This window comes from Ochotona curzoniae, unplaced genomic scaffold (assembly GCF_017591425.1).
Source record: "Ochotona curzoniae isolate NIBS_2020 unplaced genomic scaffold, NIBS_Ocur_1.0 contig_2404, whole genome shotgun sequence".
Lineage (NCBI taxonomy): Eukaryota > Metazoa > Chordata > Mammalia > Lagomorpha > Ochotonidae > Ochotona > Ochotona curzoniae.
Genome location: NW_024465451.1, coordinates 645,403 through 664,140, shown reverse-complemented (window position 1 = coordinate 664,140; position 18,738 = coordinate 645,403). Strand labels below are relative to the sequence as shown.

The 18,738-nt window shown below is 51.8% G+C and overlaps 1 protein-coding gene across 4 annotated transcripts in view; it reads right to left on the bottom strand.

The window, feature by feature from the left end:
* Positions 1–17,799: 17,799 nt before the first annotated feature.
* The window catches only part of PTPRU (protein tyrosine phosphatase receptor type U), a 73,686-nt gene continuing 72,747 nt past the window's right edge, over positions 17,800–18,738 (bottom strand). For 3 of the 4 annotated variants that reach the window (XM_040974375.1, XM_040974377.1, XM_040974373.1), the window contains 3 exons: positions 18,511–18,668; positions 18,050–18,185; positions 17,800–17,862 (listed from right to left, as the gene is read on the bottom strand). In XM_040974375.1, the coding sequence (XP_040830309.1) occupies positions 17,800–17,862; positions 18,050–18,185; positions 18,511–18,668 (357 nt within the window). The remainder of the gene's footprint in view (positions 17,863–18,049; positions 18,186–18,510; positions 18,669–18,738) is intronic. The other variant, XM_040974374.1, reaches the window with a different exon arrangement.

Sequence of the window (18,738 nt, the reverse complement as noted above, 5' to 3'; positions counted from 1 at the left end):
ATGCTCAACTGGTGTTTCGTCCAAATTCCAGCGTGAGCACACTATGGGTTGTTTGCATATCCACCCACAGCCCTGTGGTCACAGTCACCCAGATAGCACATGCTAAAAACAGAAAGCTCTGGCATCCTTGAGCAGCTGCAGGGCTGCCTTGGTGGTGGCTGAAGGAAGACCCTGCAAAGATTTCACAGTCCCAGGCAGCCAGAAAGCCACAGCGCAGTGCATCCATCCTTCTGGACTTGCAGACGTGGTCCCTGGTTCTATTTCCTTGCAGCTCATCAGGACTAAAGGGAAGGGCCCATATGTCTACACTCATCTCTGATGAGGTGTTCTGTCTCCAGTCTTGCTGGACCTTAGAGGCCTGGGGGAGGTACAGCCACAGACATTGTCTGGGCCAGCTCAGGTGAGTGTTCAAGACCTTGATTTCAAGCAGAGATGCACTGGAGGGCTCTACCACGCCCCCACCATGGGACTTGAGGGATACTGCTTTACTTGCTGAGCCTCATTTGGGATAAAAAATGCTGAGCTTAGCGAATGCCCATGGTGACTGCCACATAGGCAGTGTCACGTCACCGTGGACCCCTCACCATCTCCCCAGGGGGAAATGTGGCAGTCATTTGCTTAGGGTTGTCTCTTTACATTTCTTTGGTAACGACCCACTGACATGAAACCTGCCTTGAGCTTCTTATACACTCATCTACATGGCCGTCATTAGCACAGGAACTACGACCTCCTCCAAAAGTTCCTTCTCTTCCTCCACCTCCACCTGCTTGTCAAGCTCCTCTCCCTTCTCTTCCCCTGCCCCAGCGCCAGGGCTACAACCCCACACTACAAGCCCTAAGGACAAACATCCCAAGAGCTAAGAAGTGGTGTAACCTGCTGGGACAGTGAAGGGAATCTGGCTTCAAAGGCACCCTCACACCATGGGGAGGAAGTTCAAGGCCACCAGACCTGCAGCCCAGCCTGAGGCCTTGACTGGAATCAGACACCCTTGTTCTTCCCACACTCCTTCCAGCAACTGGGGTTCCCCATCCTCATCCAGATATAGCAGACGCACAGGACTGATAACGCAGTGCCAAGGTTCTCTCACACACCATGTGCCCGGGAGCTGCTTCGGGGTCTCCCATGATGCTCACCCAAAGTAGAGCATCGATATCCCTGGGTGGGTGGAGAAGCAAGGAGACACAGCCAGCATCAGATCCCAAGGTCTCCAACTCTCCAGCGAGCATCTACCACAAAATGGCCAGCACAGCCTGTAGGAGTACTATAGGATGCCACGGTGCCTTCTTGTTGAGTTTTTCATTTTAGCCCAAGTCTCATCCAGGCTACCCTTCAGAGCAACTGGTGACTATGGAGGCAGGGGGACCTGAACTCCTGCTCAAAGATGTAGGTCTGCTTGATGCTGACTGGCTCCAGATGTCTGTGTGTACATATGTCTGTGTGTGTGCCTCTGTGTGCCTCCGTGAGTGTGCCTGGCCCGGAGCAACTGTCCCTTTGCCCAGAAGGCCTCTGTTTCCTGTCAAAGGATCCCCTATAGGACATGGCAGTTGGGCATGCCCAGTGCAGCGGCTCCCAGGGGCTTCACCATGAACCAGCCCCAGGGGACTCTGGGCTGGCAGCAGCTTGAGAGGACCCAGGTCGGGACAGGCGCCTCCGTGAACCTGCATCCCAGTGGAGGGCATCATGTCATGTCACATATACCATATGCCTCACCAGTCTTTCTCCTGTGCCTACAGCCCCATACAGTCTCTGCAAATGCCTGTTGGTTGTGGCTGCACTGCACAAGGGCTCCAGGGGTGAGGAAAACTCACCTCTTACCCTGAAGGCATCGCACAGCAGGCTCTGATGTCTGGAGTTACCTGAGAGATGACCCCAGGGGGCACAAGGGAAGGGAGGCAGGACAGGTAAGGACAGAGAATTCCCACAAGTCCTGCTGGGGCCATCAGGGGACTGTGCCTCTAACCTGCTGTCTTGGTGGATGCATAGCCATCTGCCCATGAACCCCCGGGGGCATCAACTCCACCTTTCCTCCTTCCAGCTGGCCGCAGTCACACTGACAGACAAGTTCTCTGAGAACACAGCAGGTGTCTGTGGATGCAGCAGCCAGGTTGCTGGGAAGTAACTGGAGCTGCACTACCCAGAGGAGTGGGTCCCCCAGGTGGGGGTTATCAGCACCTCCTCCAGGACCCCTTAGAAAAGCTGCAGGGAGCTGGGTGCCAGACACAAGTGGGAGTCTTATCACTGGTGTGGGGGTCTGGGCAGAGGCTAATCTAGGCAGCTAGAATAGAGTCCAGATGAAGGGGGATAATGAAAGTGGCCTCAAGGAACTGAGAATCTCATTTCAAGACACAAATTCATCTTATGACAAAGTATGGGACAGGGGGGATGACTAGCTTCTGTGTGGGTAGGCTCTGGGGGTAGAAGTTGGGGTGATGGCGGGGCACAGCCCCCAGCCAGGATGGAAGGGAGTGCATCCCACCCAACCAGCATGCATGCATAGACCAGCTCACCCTGAGCTGGCTGAGAGTGGGTTTGGCAGAGAACGCCGGTGCACTGGAGGAGTCAAGCACCTGCTGAGAGGGAACAAGCTGATGGTGGAGGTGTGAGAGGGCTGGAGAAGGGAGCAGGATTTAAAAGCTCTCGAAGGAGATGGCAAAAAGGAGCCAACCTTGGTGATGCTGCCAGTCCTCGCTGGGTGCAGTTTTCTCAGCAGCTTCCCAACAGCTCCAAGGAGTTGAGTGAGCAGATGGTTGCCTTGGAAAATGGCTGGGGGTTGGGAAGGCAGAGGGAGGGAGAGAAGGAGAAGGCGGCCACCCGCAGACACTGGGTCCTGGAGGCAGGCCTGGCTTTCTGCCTCCTTTGCTATCCCTGGGCAGGAGAACAGACGGGGAGAGGGGTGGGAAGATGACCTAAGCCATCATCCCATCCCTGCTGCTCTCCCTTCCCATGGGACTGTAGGCAAGTCATCCCCTCCCTATCTAGAGACCTCTGCCTCCTCCCCTTATTGGCTCAGAACTTTTCATGTCCTGCTCTGAGAGTTGCATTACATTGTGGGATGGTTAGCAGCATCCCAGCCACCACCAATCAGACAGCACTGGTATCCCCTCTGTGATGTCCAAACATTCCCTGGGAAGCCAAGTCGCACGTAATCAAAGCAGTCTTCATGCAATTGATTAATAAAGATCAGTATCAGTGTAATCAGCCCACCTAGGAACAGAGGGTCACATGAGTCACATAAAATCATGGGAACTGAGAAGGTGGACACACTGTGGCAGTGAAGCCACCACTGCTTTAAGTCCTGGCTACTCTGGGCTTCCTGCTAATATGCCTGGGAGGCAGGAAGCAGATGACAGCCCAAGTATTTGAATCCCTGCCATCTACATGGAAAACCCAGATCAAGTTTTTGGCTCCTGGCTTTGGTTTGGCCAGGTTACATCGCCCCCCACCACACACACACACACAACAGTGAACCAGCAGATGGGCCATGTCTCTCTTCTCTATTTCTCCCTCTCTCAGTCACTCTACCTTGCAAATAAATATTTACTACAAATAATAATGGAAACTGTAGAGAGAAAACTTGTGCAACTCATGGGAGCATCTCCGATGGGAGCAGTCACCCAGCCCAGCATCTCCGCTTTCCCATCTATACAATGCACAGGTACAAGGCCAGGCTGAGCCTGCAAGTCATGTCCCCTCTGCCCATGGCAAGCCCCAGACTCTGCCAATTACCAGTTCTGGGGAATTTGAGCTTTTCCCAATGCAAAAGGATGCTGCAATAACTGTATGTTCTCAAGATAGGTTAGATAGGCGGAGAGGAGGAGGAAGGTGGCCAAGACAAGAAGAGAAAAAAGGAGCCCACATAGTCAAGGGCTGAGATGGAGGTGGCACAGGGACCCAAGGGCAGGGCGGACAGTGCCTGAATGGGGTACACTGTGGGGACAGAGACCACCCAAGTATCCAGACATAGACATTTCGCTATGGTGAACTGCTCATCAGCCAAGGAGGGTCACCACTCCTAAGGGTGGAGCAAAGGTACTGTAGTCAGCACTGGCCAAAGGTGTGGCTTGCTGGTGCTTGTCTGATTGAGCAGAACCAGAAGATCCAAGGCCAGAGAAGAAAAGCCATCTGCTGCTAACCTCTTGCAGTGTTTCTCCTGAACCCCCTGTCAACAGCCACCCCAGTGGCACTAGCCAGCACAGAAGAAAGACTCACAGGGTCCTGCTGCAGGAGCACCAAGCAGGGCAGAGCAGGCAGGGTGGCCGTGGCACTGAGCAGCGAAGGGGGGATGGCAGACACGGTTCTTGCCTTTGACAAAGATGCTTCCTCCAATGCGTCCAGCCCCTTCTGAACTTGAGTCACAGTCCAGCAGCCCTGGTGCCACCCAAGAAGATACAGTGAGCCTTGGTCCCAATCAGGATGTCACCACACCGGCATCTAAATGTGGAGGGTCGTCCTTCCACCAGCACTGATCTATTCCCAGATCTAGGAAGCACTCCTACTCAGTGCGGTCATCCTGATAATCCTGTCTGCTAAGACCACACTGTGAAGCTAACTTGCAGTAACCTGTACATAACCAACAACAAGAAAGAGCAGAAAATGTTTAACAGATAGCTATGAATGCAAGCCTAACAGAGAAAATGAGCTAAACTCTATCATAGCCCTCACTTCTAGAACTGCTCACAAGGCCAGAATCCGCATCAGCGATTTCCTTCTTCCTTGACCCATTCCATACCTCCCCACCTTCAAGCAGAACCTCAGCAAGTTGGGTTTTTCCCCTAATTTTTGAGAGGCAGGGGGGCGTGGGAGAGAGAGTGTTCCCATCAGCCCCTTCGTACTCCCCAAATGCCTGCACCCCACCCCCCAGAACTGATTCAGGGACGAATCTAAGAGTCAAACATTGCAGCCAAGTGTCCCCCACAGTGGCAAGCACCCACTCACTTGAGCCATCACTGTTGTTTCCCAGGGTCTGCATTAGCATGAAGCTAGTCGGGAGCAGGGTCTGGAAGCTAGGTACTCCAGCATAGGGTGCAAGCATCTGAACTGCTCAGCAGGCTAACCGCCTGTCCTTTGTTGAGATTGTTCTTGGGGAAGAGTAAACCCAAACTTCCTTTCTGAAGGGTTCAGGTCCTCAGTCATCTGCGTTTTTTCTGGTTGCTGAATTTTTTCATTAAGTCTTGCAATTCAGAGTGTTCAGAGGTACTGAGTTCCAGAAACAGCTCTCCCTGACTAACTTCCCCATGGTAAGCAACACCCACCATTCCATCCAGAAGGGTCACCCTTTTGCTGCCTGTTTTTTCCGAGACACAAGGACCCCAAATGGCTAGCACACAGTCCTATCAATCCCCTAATCCCCGCCCATTCTTTAGAGCCTACACTGTGTTCTCTGCAAGGCTTCCTACACCCAACCCCCTACCGTAGGGCCAAAGCCAGCCAAGCCAGCCAGTTTTCTCGCACAAGAAGCAACAACTCTGCAAGTGGGTGAGGACTGGTGCTCACACACGGAGCCTGCACCAGCTGTCATCTCTTAGCTTTTCACGTCCAAGTCCACCCTTCAAGGTCCACTGGTGAAGCTGTAGCATCTTCTGTATGCTGGCTCCATGTTCATTTGTCAGTAGGTGGCACTGGCAGGACACTGGACACTTGCTTCTTGCTCCTGCAGCACTAGGCGGTTTGCAGGACACTGGGCAGGCACACCCTTACTAATAACAACAGTACCCCGACCACCACCATCCAGCTTGCCGGAGGCAAGGTTGGCAGTAGCCCTGGCTCACTTCCACTCGTCACATTAGTGATGGCTTCCTTAGCCCTCCAAATCCCACACTGGGGCTTCCCAGCAAGTTCAACAGCAGCACCCACAGGCAGCTTTCTGAGTGCACCTTGGCAGATAATCCTTTGCCAACTAACCTTGACCCACTGTTAGACCATCTCTGGCCCAGTGAACTTCTCCATGGTGCAGTGAGCAGTAGCTACACGCTCTGCAGTGATCTGAATTCCAGATGTGGAGAGGTTCTGCCCTCCCATCTTGGCAGTGTTGTCTGGCCGGTCAATTGTATCTCCTGTTTCCTGGCGAAACCTTGACTAACACAGCTCCAATCTCCTGCTGTCCCTTAATCAAACAAACCCGTCTGTTCTGCCAAGAGTGGAGGCAGCTCTACACAAGGGTATCTAATCCACAGTGCCCGCTGCCTCCTCTCAGGGTCTGTCTCCCAGTTGGCACCATATCTGACACTTTGGGAAGCCTTTGAATTAGGCCATCCACACCCAGATGGTGAGTTATGTGATAAGACCAGTTAATTCCACAGGAAGGAGTGAGCCCACAGTGGCATTTCCGTTGTTGTGGAGAAGAGTTCCTTGGGCGGCAACATTTCTAGCTGAGAGACCATGCTGGCAGCTGAGACTGCTCTGATGAGAACATTCCAGAGACGCACAGCCAACCCCTCCCCAAATAAATGGTTCCATTCCAGTAAAGAAAAACCTCTGCCTTTCTATGGCAGACAAGAGCCAACAAAATCCATTAGCTGCCAGGTAGTCAGCAGCTCCATTGAGGGAGCGAGGGACCATGCTGGAGCATCCTTCCTGTTGGGAGGCTGAGCACCCAACAGAGGCGCTGTCTGAGGTGGACTTGCATGAGGGATGGGCCACGTGGCTGAGCCCATGAGTTTCCACTATCCCAGTCACTAAAGCCACTTCACTCAAGGGCCCCTTGGATGAACACTGGCATACCTGGGTGCAGAGATCATGTGTAAACCACAGACCCTGTCCTATTCCTTATCCGATTGTTTAAATCCCTGCTGCAGATGCTCTCCATCTGTGTGGCCTCAGTCTGCCTGTTCGGATGAATCCATTCACATGCCTCCTCCAAAAGTCCTTGTCACCCATCTCCCAATCCTGGTCCCTTCGAGATGCTGGCCAGTGAGCCAGATCATGACATGAACAATTGCTATTATCCACTGCAGATCCATATTGTGGCCATTCTTGTTTCAAAATGGACAACCAAATATACCGCTAAAAATTCTACCCACTGGGGCCAGCATCATGGCTCAACAGACTAATCCTCTACCTTTAAGCACCAGCATCCCACATGGGTACCAGTTCAAGTCCTGGCTGCTCCACTTCCCATCCAGCTCCCTGCCTGTGGCCTAGGAAAGCAGTGGAGGACAGCCCAAGGTTTGGGACCCTTTGCACGTGTGGAAGACCAGGAAGAAACTCCTGGCTCCTGGCTTTGGATCAGCTCAGCTCCAGCCATTACAGCCACAGCCACTTAGGGAGTGAACCAGTGGATGGAAGATCTGCGTCTCTCTTTTCTTTGTAATCTATCTCCCTAGTAAAAATAAAATTTTATTTTAATGTTCTACCCCCGTCAAGGTGTCCCCTCACTGCTGCACAGCAGGCTCGTATGATGAGACGTATCACAGCCAGCACCATCAGTAAATCAGACTCAACTTTTTATTCTTTAGTCAATCAGTCATAGGTGCCGTCCACGAGTTGAAGAAGATGAGGCAATGAGGCAGGGGTTGGTGTCTGAACCATTCACTCATATCTTCCACTTGCCGAAGCGCAGTCCCCTAAGTATCATGGCTGACAGACTGCTGAAACACAAAGCTCATCTTAGAGCTGGATGTGTCAAGAATACCCTACATAGGACTGACAAGATGAACCAGTCTCTACCGCAGGTCAGAAGCAAGCCAGAAGCTGTTGCTCAGAAGAAAAAGTATTTGCATAAGACAAGATAGATTCACTTTTTTTAAGGTTTTTTTTTTTTTTTACTTGAAAGTCAGAATTACAGAGAGAGATCTTCCATTAACTTGTTCACTCCCCAAATGGCTACCATGGCTTCAGCTAGGCCAGTCTGAAGTCAGGAAACCAGGAGCATCTTCTGGGTCTCCCATGTGGGTTCTGGGCCCCAAGTACATGGACTACCCTCAGCTACTTTCCCAGGCCATAGGCAGGGAGCTGAATCAGAAGTGGAGCAGCTGACACTCAAACCGGTGTCTGAATGGGATGCCGCGCCACAGGTGGAATATTAGTTTGATATGCCATCACACTGGCACCAATGGATTTACTCTTTAAAAGTATCTATTTATCTACCCTCCTTTGATTTAAAAGGCTGGGAGACAGAAACAGAAAAAGATCTTGCACTATGCACTAACTGGTTCATTCCCAAAATGTCCACAGCAGCTAAGGCTGGGCCAGGCCAAAGCCAGGGACCATGAAGTCCCTCTGGGTCTCACACACATGGCAGTAACCCAACTACTAGATTCATCAATTGCTACCTCCCAGTGTAGACATAAGCAAGGAGCTGGATCCAAAGTGGAGAGGAGATACAGGGAATTAAGCCTGCAGCACTGACATTCCATATGGCCACCAGTTTGTATCCCAGCTACTACGTTTCCAGTTTAGCCCCCTGCCTTGGAAAGCAGCAGAAGACAGCTCAAGTTCCTGAGCCTCTGTCACCCACATAGAAGACCCAGAGGAAGCTCCCAGCTCCTGGCTTCAGCCTAGCCTCACTTGTTGTGCCCATTTGGGGAGGGAACCAGCAACTGGAAGATATCTCTCTGTCTTTCCTTCTCTCCATAACTCTGCTTTAAAAAAAAAAAAAGTGGGGGGTAGCCAAGAATGCAGGTGCCCGAAGCAGCAACTTAACTGTTGTATCAAACACTCAAGCCTAGATTTACTTTAAAATTCCAGAGGTTTCCCTCTGATAGTTTACCTAGGACCCCATGCAGCATCCCTACTTGCTATGGAAACTTTGAGAATCATGGGATCTACTGGATTACAAGGACTGAGTGATGGAGGGGCCTGTGCTGAAGTCCTTACTACCGAGCTGCACTCAAAACCAACAAGTCAGGGTAGCGCACACAACAGCGACATGTGTTGCCTCTAAATCCAAAAGCTCTGCCAAGTGCTGCATCGCTCTCCTCGTAGTTGAAGTTCAGCCATGCAGTAACTTGACTTCCCGAGTGGAGGAGATCTTTCCATAGATCCCAGACCTCAGAGCCCTTAGAACCTTTACTGCTACGGGAGACCTCTGTAATCCTCCAAGATCTATGTCCCTCCCTGTGGTTCACATACGTCACACGCACAACTTCTAGTTGATCAGGTACAACCTGTTGCTGGTCTGCATAGTACACTGGTGTGGTCCTTTTAGAGTCCAGATGGCCACATCTTCTAGAAACAAGAGAGTTCTAGAGGCCTGGCTGAGCTCTGAAGCAAGGCTTTGATAGGTCCTGCAGGGCCTCCCAGGTGAAAGCGATTTCTTTCAGTGAGCCTCATGAACTGGCACAGAGAAGAAAGCAGTAGATGGCCTGTAGGCTACATTCCAGATGCTACCGAGCGCTCCTCCAGTAAAGAAATGTTCTAATCTGAAACAGCAGCTGCCACTGGAGCCACCGCCTGATGAGGCTAACAGTCATCCAGCTGCTCTCAGAAGACCACCCATGCCCCACGTAGGCCCGATAGGCAGGTGAAAGGAAATGGACACAGAACAACACCTCTGCATACTTCAAGCCTTCGTTTATCTCTGAACTTTCCCTGGAATTAGACAAGTGCTTCCAGTTGATTGTCTTGGTAGCAAAGTTTCATTGACGCCCTTCTTTCCATAACACATCTCACTCCAGGAGCCATAGAACCAATGTGGAGATTCTTCCAGCTGTCAAGTATATTTATTTTTTAATATTTATTTTCATTTTCATTTGAAAGCAGAGTTACAAAGAGAAGGAAGGAGAGAGAAATCTGGATCCGTGCCATGCCACCAATGTGGGATATCCAAAGTTCCTGGCTCCTATGAACCACCAGATGCAAGAACTCTTTCTCTCTGTTGCTACCCACTCTCCTTTGTCGATCACTCCACTAGCTTTCCAATAATTAATATCAATCTTTAAAAAGTAATTTTCCACATAGATTTTGTGATGAAGAGCTATTCAAAAATGTTAGCTTTCATATGTATGACTTTAAAAAACAGAACAATTTTAACATCATCCTTCTGTCGGGTAACAAGATTCTAGACACACACCAAGGAAGCTCTTTTCTCTCGGCAAGTATGTTTATCTAATGACACATTCAGAAACTTCAAGAATGACCCACTGGACACACTTGGGCTAAGTATCTATCTCCCAACTAGCTAAGTCATCACTCTGAATGGTATGCCACTGTGGCATTGTACTTCTGTGATTATCTTAGATTCAGGGTCACTGTCCACTCATCTGCCAAAGATCTGGGCGCCTTCTTTCCCTGCGATAGTCACTCCAACACATGGGCACTGAGTCCTTGCTGCACAGTCTTTCTTCAGGATCATTTTCTACAGGAAGCACTTGTCTGACTTGTCTGTGACGAAGTGTTGGTCTGGAAACTGTATGAGAAACCACAAATTCTCCACAGACACAATTCAGGTTAGATTTTGGACACAGTACTAAAGACTGGCTGGTTGAACGGTTGGTTGGCTGGCTGGCTGGCTGGCTGGTTGGTTGGTTGGCTGGCTGTCTGGTTGGTTGGTTGGCTGGCTGGTGGTTGGTTGTGGTTGGTTGTGGTTAGTTGGTTGGTTGGTTGGCTGTTGGCTTGTAAAATGTTCATCTATTTCCTTCCTAGGACACAGTGATCAATTAGTCACTACCAAGAACCTCTAGGAGTCAAGGTTTTCTGATTATTGATACCTCCCTACTGTTCTGGATGAAGCCACCAAGTCTCCACCACTCCAGAACCCCAACAGCACCATGACACCCGGAAGCTCACATGAATGAGTACATACTGCATGGTGATACCTGGATTACAAAGGTGAACCTCCACAGAGAGTCAGGCTATGCAAGCCCTCCCCTCAAAAATATATATTTCCCAGTGACTTAAGAAAGTATATTCTGGGAATTTTCAGGGCACAAGGTTTTTGTGAGACTGTGTATATCATACATGATAAATCCACTCCAATATCCTGGTTCCTTAAACCTTTGCATGCTCACTTTCATATTGTGCCATGGAAGCCCTGCCATCTCAACGTCGCTAAACATAAGCCACCTTCAAGTTCTAGTTTCAACAACAAATTGGCTGTGAAGGCCAACTTCAGCTAGGCAAGTTAGTGCATTGCATACCAGATCCACATACATGACATCAGAACAATCGTGCATCATCTTAGAACAAACTCTCATATATATTTCCCAGGATTTTGCTCAATCTTGCCATTGGCAAGCTTCTGCTTCTTCTATTGTGTAACTATCCCCTTTGAGGTCAGAGACAATGACTGACCCCTTGGAGCATGCCCTGGTTATGAATCTAGTGGCAACAAAGGGTGCATGTAACATAACTTGATGAGAATGGTCAGTCCCTTTCAAGGCAGCTACTCAATAGACTTATCACTGGGTTTTATCTCCTCAGATACAAGAGAAGCAGAAGTACTCTCATTAGCAAGGGAGGCTCAAGGTGACTTGGGAATTCAAGATTTTTCATCCAGCTGAGTCCAACCAGGTAAGCCTACTGCAAGTTTCAGGATCCCATTCTTATCTACGTGATGCCTAAATTCTTGCATGAGAAACATGGTACTGCTGGCAAGTTGAACTTATGTCTTGATTCTGCAAGTCACATGACCACATCTGTTTGACTTTCAGCACTATTAGTCCTGTTATCCATGTGAAATAAGATTCTTTCATGGATGCCATGGAAGCCCTGCTGTTCTCAAGTCATGCTATGAGCTGAGAGTCACATATCCTGAACTTGTCATTTTCTTTCTAGTTTATTTTTTCCAGTGTATTCAAGAATCAATCCCATAACACAGTCCTTGCAGTCAACATTAGTAAAGTTATGGTGACATCCAGGATTCGCTTGATTCCCAAAGACATCTGCTTCAGTTGGCACTGCATCAAAATGCAGCACAGGTGACAGCATAATTCTGACCAGCATACAATGGGTTACAAGCATCCTGCGTCCCATTAACAATGACCTCAACACTGTGCTCAAGGACACAATGAAATCCATCAAAATCCCATTTTTGAAGGTCTGTCACCCAAGACCACTGTTATTCCCAATTCTGTAACAATTAGGATTCTTTCAAAAGACAGAACTTGCATCCATACTTGGATATGAAAAATTCAAAATAAAGAATTGCTATCTAGCAATGGGCATTTAATTTTTAAAGGGGTTAGACAGGGGTTTTAGAGACCCAGATATCACAGTGCCAAGAAGGAGCTACAGTGTCAAGGCTGAGGGAACGTGAATTATGGAGCAACTCAGCATTCAGAAGGTCTCCCGATTCAGGTCCTTTTCATGGAGGAATGTCGCCCGCTAGGACATGCAGCCTCTCATCAGGGAGGCTGGTCCCCCACCAAAGGAACCTGGCCCAGGTATCTGAGTTGTGCAAGTCTTTAGCAGCGACTTTCAGATGGCGGAAATAGAGACGTACATCTAGAGCTAACTAATAAGGACCAATGGAGGCTGAGATATTCATTATCCACAGCATGGTGACACCACAATGATGCTCTCACCTGCACTGGATTTTGAAGCCATTAGTGCCGACTGAAGCAAATGTGTTGCAAGCCCAAGGCCTTGACCTTTACATGGTGACTGCAAGGACTACAGGTGTGGAATCCCCTGGACACTGGACTTTGGCCCCTGTGCTGAGGAAACACAAAGAGGAAAGAAGGACCACCATGTAGAAAGGGCTGGGCCTTCCTACTGCTGTCACCTTACAGTGACCCTTGAGTGCCCTCTACTGACCAAGCCCAACAGTTCTCCCAATTTCAAAGGAATTGTTAAACAGGGTCCAGCTCCAGCACCACCAAGCAGGGCAAAGAAGGACAGACTGGGAGCTCAGAGGCAAAATGCACATGGGAAGGAAGTCAGATGGGGACGGGAGCGAAGGGTTTATGGAGAAAAAACTTGTAGGGTACTGGCAGAGCTTCTGTCTTTTGGAGGTGATGAGGGAGGCTGGGGGGTTGAACCCTGGGAAGCAAACAGACTGTGGCTTTCTTCAAAGAATACAACCACTCCAAAAAGCCACATTGTTCAGCTTCCACATCAACAGAAAATTCCTAGCCAGGTTCCCTTGTCCCACCCCTGGGAGGCAGCGGGCAGTAGGTTGCATCACATCTCAGTTTTCCTGAAAAAAAAAAAGGGTTTCTCAGCTCTGCAGCATCTGCTCACTCAGGCCATCCTGCCAGCTGCAGAGTCAAGACCAGCAATCAGCCGTTGAGCTGCATTCACTGAAGGCCCACTCGGCGCCAGGCGCTGAGCCTCCGCTAAGCCCATTCCTGGCTGTCAGGGCGCAGCGAGTGTAGACAGGGAAAGTGGACTCAAGACCAAGAGCCATACCTAACAGTTGGTGTGGGGCAGGCAGCTTCCAGCTGCCAGTGATTCTCTAAGGAGGCTAAGAGTAACAGGCTTGGAGTTGAGTGACATGAGCTCTAAGCCTTGATTCCTTCCCTCTCTTTGCCTGTTTCCTCACAGATCAAGAGCATTTTGGTAAATCTACCTCTTGAGATTTCTAGAAAAGTGAGGGACATTGTCCAAGTTGGGAATGATACCAGGACCTGCCAGGGTAGCTGTACAGGCCAACACTCTGGCCACATTCAAGATGCACAGGGTTTAGCAAGCAGGTGCCAGGGCCTATGGCCTGAGCCACACACATGCACGCACACCATCCACCCTGTCACTAAGGAATGTTGAATCTGCTGCCACTACCCTGCTGGGAAGGGGCTCCTAGAAAACACCTACTCTCACCTTTTCCCTGGACAAAGACCAGGTCCAGGGAGAGCAGGTATTTGCTCAAGGCCACACAACACATGTGCCCCAGGCAGCAGTAGCACTCAGAAGTCTAAGAGTGTGGCCTTCAGAGCCAGACAGACCCAGCTCTGCAAGTTCCCCACATGCAGAGAATATCTGCTGAGTGCCTGGCACATTCTAAACCCTGTGCTCAGTGCAGGGAACCAGGAGGACAAGAGCCACCCGACCTTGACCCACACACTGCTTGCATCTCAAGGGAAGGACATCTGAGCTGGGACCTGCACCAGCCACACGGAGACTGGCAAAGGACATCTAGGCCCTGAGCTGAGAGTAAGGAGGACCCGTGAGGCTGGAGTAGGCAAAGAGCAGTGGAGAAAGAGGCCAGGCAGCTGGCAGAGGCCAGGACAGGCAGGGCCCTTGAGACCACAGGGAGGGGGCTGGCTCCTGTGCCTCGCACAGAACCACATGAGGTCACCTGTGAGTCTAGGCAGGAGGGCAATGTCTACCTACTCCAAAGACCCACCAACGTGGGTTCAAATCCCATCTCTGCCATGTGATGGCCACGAGACCTCGGCTGAATCAACTCAACTCCTGATCTCTGCTTCTTCCCCTTTGGAAGGGAAGGGAAGCATTCCCATCCTGAAAGAGTTGTTGCATCAATGAAGGGCAAGATGAAGGGTCAAAGCCCCAGCATACAGCCAGAGACACCACAGGAAAGGCAAGGAGCACCATATTCATTCCCCCGGGGACTTAAGAAGTCAGCACAGGGGTCCTAATAAACCCATCAAAAGCTGAAAACAGCCTGGGTGGGAAGACACATGTGGCACCCAACCTGCCAAGCACCAAGGGTTAAGCTGACCAATTCACTCGCTCAGAAAACAGACGTTACCCTCCAGCTAGGCAAAAGCATTCGACACAGAGCCTATTAGATAAGCAAGTAGTTACTATTTCATGGGACTTACCTGTCTCCAAAAAGCAATCCCCAGCAACACAGCACCCGTGGAGTGTCTGGAAGCCACGCCCAAGGCCACAGCCTGGCACTGCCACACGGGGCAGGCATTACTGCACAGAGAGGGCCTGGGAAAAGGCCAACATTCCCAGCAAGTGTGGTGCCTGTGGAACATGGCTCACTCCCCGCACCCCTGGGAAGCCGGAAATTTGTAAGACCAGTAAGTCAGGAACCACTTGCATTATGCCATGCGATGTCCTTTTCAGAGGCCAATCTGTCATAGGGACGATGCTGCTCTTTTTAAACATTTGATCTCCAGATCTCATACCTGGCCCGAGAGGCAGGTGCTGTGATGTTCCCTGGGGGTGGTGAGGAGATCCTGCAAGCCACCAGGAGGTCGAGGTAGAGGTTCGGGGGAGGATGGAGCTTTGTCTTGTGACTTCTGGAACTGGTGCCCTCTGCATGACCTACCCAATTCCCAGCTCTGGAATGCCAGGTGAGGCCAACCCACACTCCTTCCTGCCTCCCCACTCTCACACACATCTCCCAAGCACCAGCACCAAGACAAGTCATGTGCCAGGCAATGGACACAAACACAGAAACACTTCCAGACTTGGGGAGTCCAACACTTCTCAGACCCAAGAATGCAGGTGCAGCCACATGGCCCATAACATGACACACCTGTGAGCTGTGGGATTGAAACAAGGGACCCCCAAAACTCCCCAGCTTCCAGAAAAGGGCTGCTTCTTCTCTCTCCCAGTTTCCTGGGGTGGCTTGGCCAGCTGTGCCCATCAAACAGGGCGGCCAGGTTCTAAGTCCCCAAACAGCCCATTCTCAAGTTCTCAGGTGGCATTGACTGCTCATGGGGTGTGCTGGTTCTGCCCGCAAGCCTCAGCCCACCCAGTGGAGCTTCCTCCCATGGCACAGTTCTAGGGGGCACAGCAAAGCCTGGATCCAGAACTCACAGCCTGGAATCTAGCACTCACAAGCTCTCACCTAAAACTACTTGCTATTGCTCAAGTAAGTCGCCTTCTCTTGCTCTGCCAGGGTCTTTCACACACAAGGGGACTTCCAAACGTTGGTGGAAAATGGAATTAGATGTTTACTTGGGTGCATGTTCAGCTTCTGCCCATCACATATTCCCCATATGTTTCAAAGCTTTGTACCTCCATGTCCCGACACATAAAGCTTACAGGTTAGGTGAGAAAGATGATGAGGGCTCAGTGTGCCCAAGCCAAGCAGGATCCCGTCTGGCCACTGAATGTTTTTAGGATTTATTTATTTGTTTGAAAGGCAGAGTTACAGAGAGAGAAGGAGAGACAGAGATCTTCCATCTGCTAGGTCACTGTCCACATAGCTACAACTGTCAGGGTGGGCCAGGCCAGAGCCAGGAGCTTCATCTGGGTCTCTCAGGTGAGTACAGAGGCCCAAGTACTTGGGCCATGTTCCACTGCTTTCCCAGGTGCATGAGCAGGGAGCTGGATTAGAAAGCAGCCCAGATACAAAGCAGTGCCCACATGGAGGCTGCCATCAGAGGCTTTGCCCACTCCTCCATGTCTGCCCCTGTCCATTGAATTTAAACTTAGATCAAAAGGGGCTGAACTGTGAAGTCATGAGCATGCGTCACACCAGCAGAGAAGCTGAGGCCTGAAGTGGGCCAGTATGAGGAGCACCAGAACATTCTTTCCTACTGAGCAGCTGAGGTCACTGTCAAGTTCATGGCAGAGCCAGGAGAGATGGGGCTGCCCACCAGCTAGCCTACTCCTGCCACTGCACCCCTTCAAAGAAGCCTGAAATGTGGGTATGGCCCCAGCAGGGGTGGACCCCTCTCCCCACCTCCACCATGTGTTTGTAACCCGGGCCCTCTTGGTACACCTGGCACCAGTAACTTACTTGATGCCAACAGTGAGGCCCAGAGAGGGCAGCAGGCTCCCTCGGGGTCACCAAAGCCTGCATCTTCCAGACTGCCCCAGAAAAAGCTGAGCCCAGATCTCATGCCCCAGGTGGGCAAGTGCCCCTGAAGGGCCTCAAGATAAACCCACAGCCTGAGACACTGTGACACCCAAGCCACACCCTGGGTCCCTGGGAACTGCTCCACGCGTTCAGGGCAGAAACCCAAAGCCAGACTAGGACCCGGGCCACGGAGCTCTGCTGCACCGGGAGGCTGGGGACAGGTCCCAGGTAGGAGACACACTCAGGACCACTCAGCGGCATTCAGAGAGCAGTTTATTTACAAAGCATTTTACAAACATCCGCTTATGCCTCCCCACAGCCCCCTGCGAGGTAGGTCAGTAGTCATATCTACAGTTTACAGATGGGGAAATTTGAGGCACGGAATGGGGGTGTGGCCCGCCCCATTGTAAAGAGAACTTCCCACCCACCCATCAAAAAAGAGCAAAGGAAATCAGAAAAGCAGAGCAGGGGCTGGTGAGCAGCCGTGCTCTCAGCTGGTCCTCCCTCTGCAGCCCAGCCAGGAGCCACAGCAACCCCAAACCCAGGCTCTGTCACCCAGCCCTGTAGCCAGTCAATGTGTAGGCGGCGAGGTTCCAGGAAGAGCGAGCGGAAGTGACTTCACTCTGCACACACTGGGCAGGCAGGGGTGGTAGAGCCCAGCTTAGGTATGCTCGGAGCACATGGCAGGAAAGCTGGGCGGGCAGGGATGGTGAGCAGAACACTCCTGGGGCTAGGGGTGGGAAAGGGGTTGCAAAAGGATTCTGCTGCTCCCTTGGGGAGGACGGGCACATCTGGGCCCTCAGGGTTTCGAGGTGCCAACGCCAGCATACCCCCTGCCCGCGAACAGAGGGAGCGTAGCAGGTGGACAGCACAGCCTGGGACTCTGCCAGGCCCCACAGATCTCTGCCGTGGACTAGATGGAGGCAACGAGCTACTCAGCTTGAGTCCCCCAGAGCAGGCATCTGGCAGCCCTGCCAGGTGGGGCCTGCTGGACCCCATAAAGCTGGGCAGGGGCTGCAGGCTGGTTGGCTCCTCCTGGGCCCACAGCAGCAGAGCACACCAAGCTGGCCCAGTGTCCACCCCAGAGCAACTTCCACGGGGACTGTGGCTGAGCTGAAGGTACAGGTCTTCCCAGCCGGTGCAAGGTGGCAGGCTTGGCCTCGAGTGCGAGGTGGGCACCTCAGGCCAGTAGCCCCCTGCTATCTGGACTCCAGCCCCTCCAGGTATTCCAGGGCCACGTCGTAGCAGAAGTGGTACTGATCCTGGGGAGAAGGAGAGAGGGAGTCAGGGGCCTGCCTCTCCCTGGCCAGGGTGGGGAGAAGAGAGAAGGGCAGGTGCATGTTCCAATGTCAAAGGGGCCAGAATCGGGTCTGGGGGCAGGTACTAAGGCCCCTGGCCAGACCCGGCTGACGAAGATGGAAGTGGCTGTACTCGGGCACGCGGCCTCACCATGGTCTCCACCATGTTGGGCTTGTAGTTCCGGAGCGTTTTGGCAGCAAAGAAAACATCTACCAGGTTGTGGCAGCGAATCATCTCCAGGACCGTGGCGCAGGCGCAGAAGGTGCCGCTGCGGCCGCCCCCATTTCTAAAAGAGACATGATAGGTCTGGAGGGTGGGGCGTGGGCCAGGGAACCCACAGGTGAGGAGGCAACCCGAGAGGAAGGGCCAAGGCTGGGGGTAAGGGTGGGAAACAGAGAGCGAGGGTTGGTGCAGACAGCCAAGAGGTGAACAGCAGGACCATTAGGTTAAGGAGGCAGATCAGAAGTCAAGACCAACATTCAAATCACCGGCTTGTCCTCAGGGAAATAGCGGATTCTGAAGGAGGCTGTGGCCAGTGGGACTGGACAGCCAGCCCCAGGGTTTGCATGCCCCTCCCTTCACACCGGACCTCCGCGCACCCCAACACTCACAGGCAGTGCACAATAGTGCGCCCATCCCCGCTCTCGGCCTGCCACTTGTCCACCTCATCCAGCAGGTGCAGGAAGGCCTTCCTGGAGTCAGGTGTGTCCCGGTACGCAGACCAGCGCAGGAACTGGAAATGCCTCACCAGCAGGTGCCCCTCCTGCAGCTGAGGGCACAGGCAGCCAGCCAGGGACACATGAACTCCAGGGTCACAAGGGCCTCTGGTGACCTCAAGA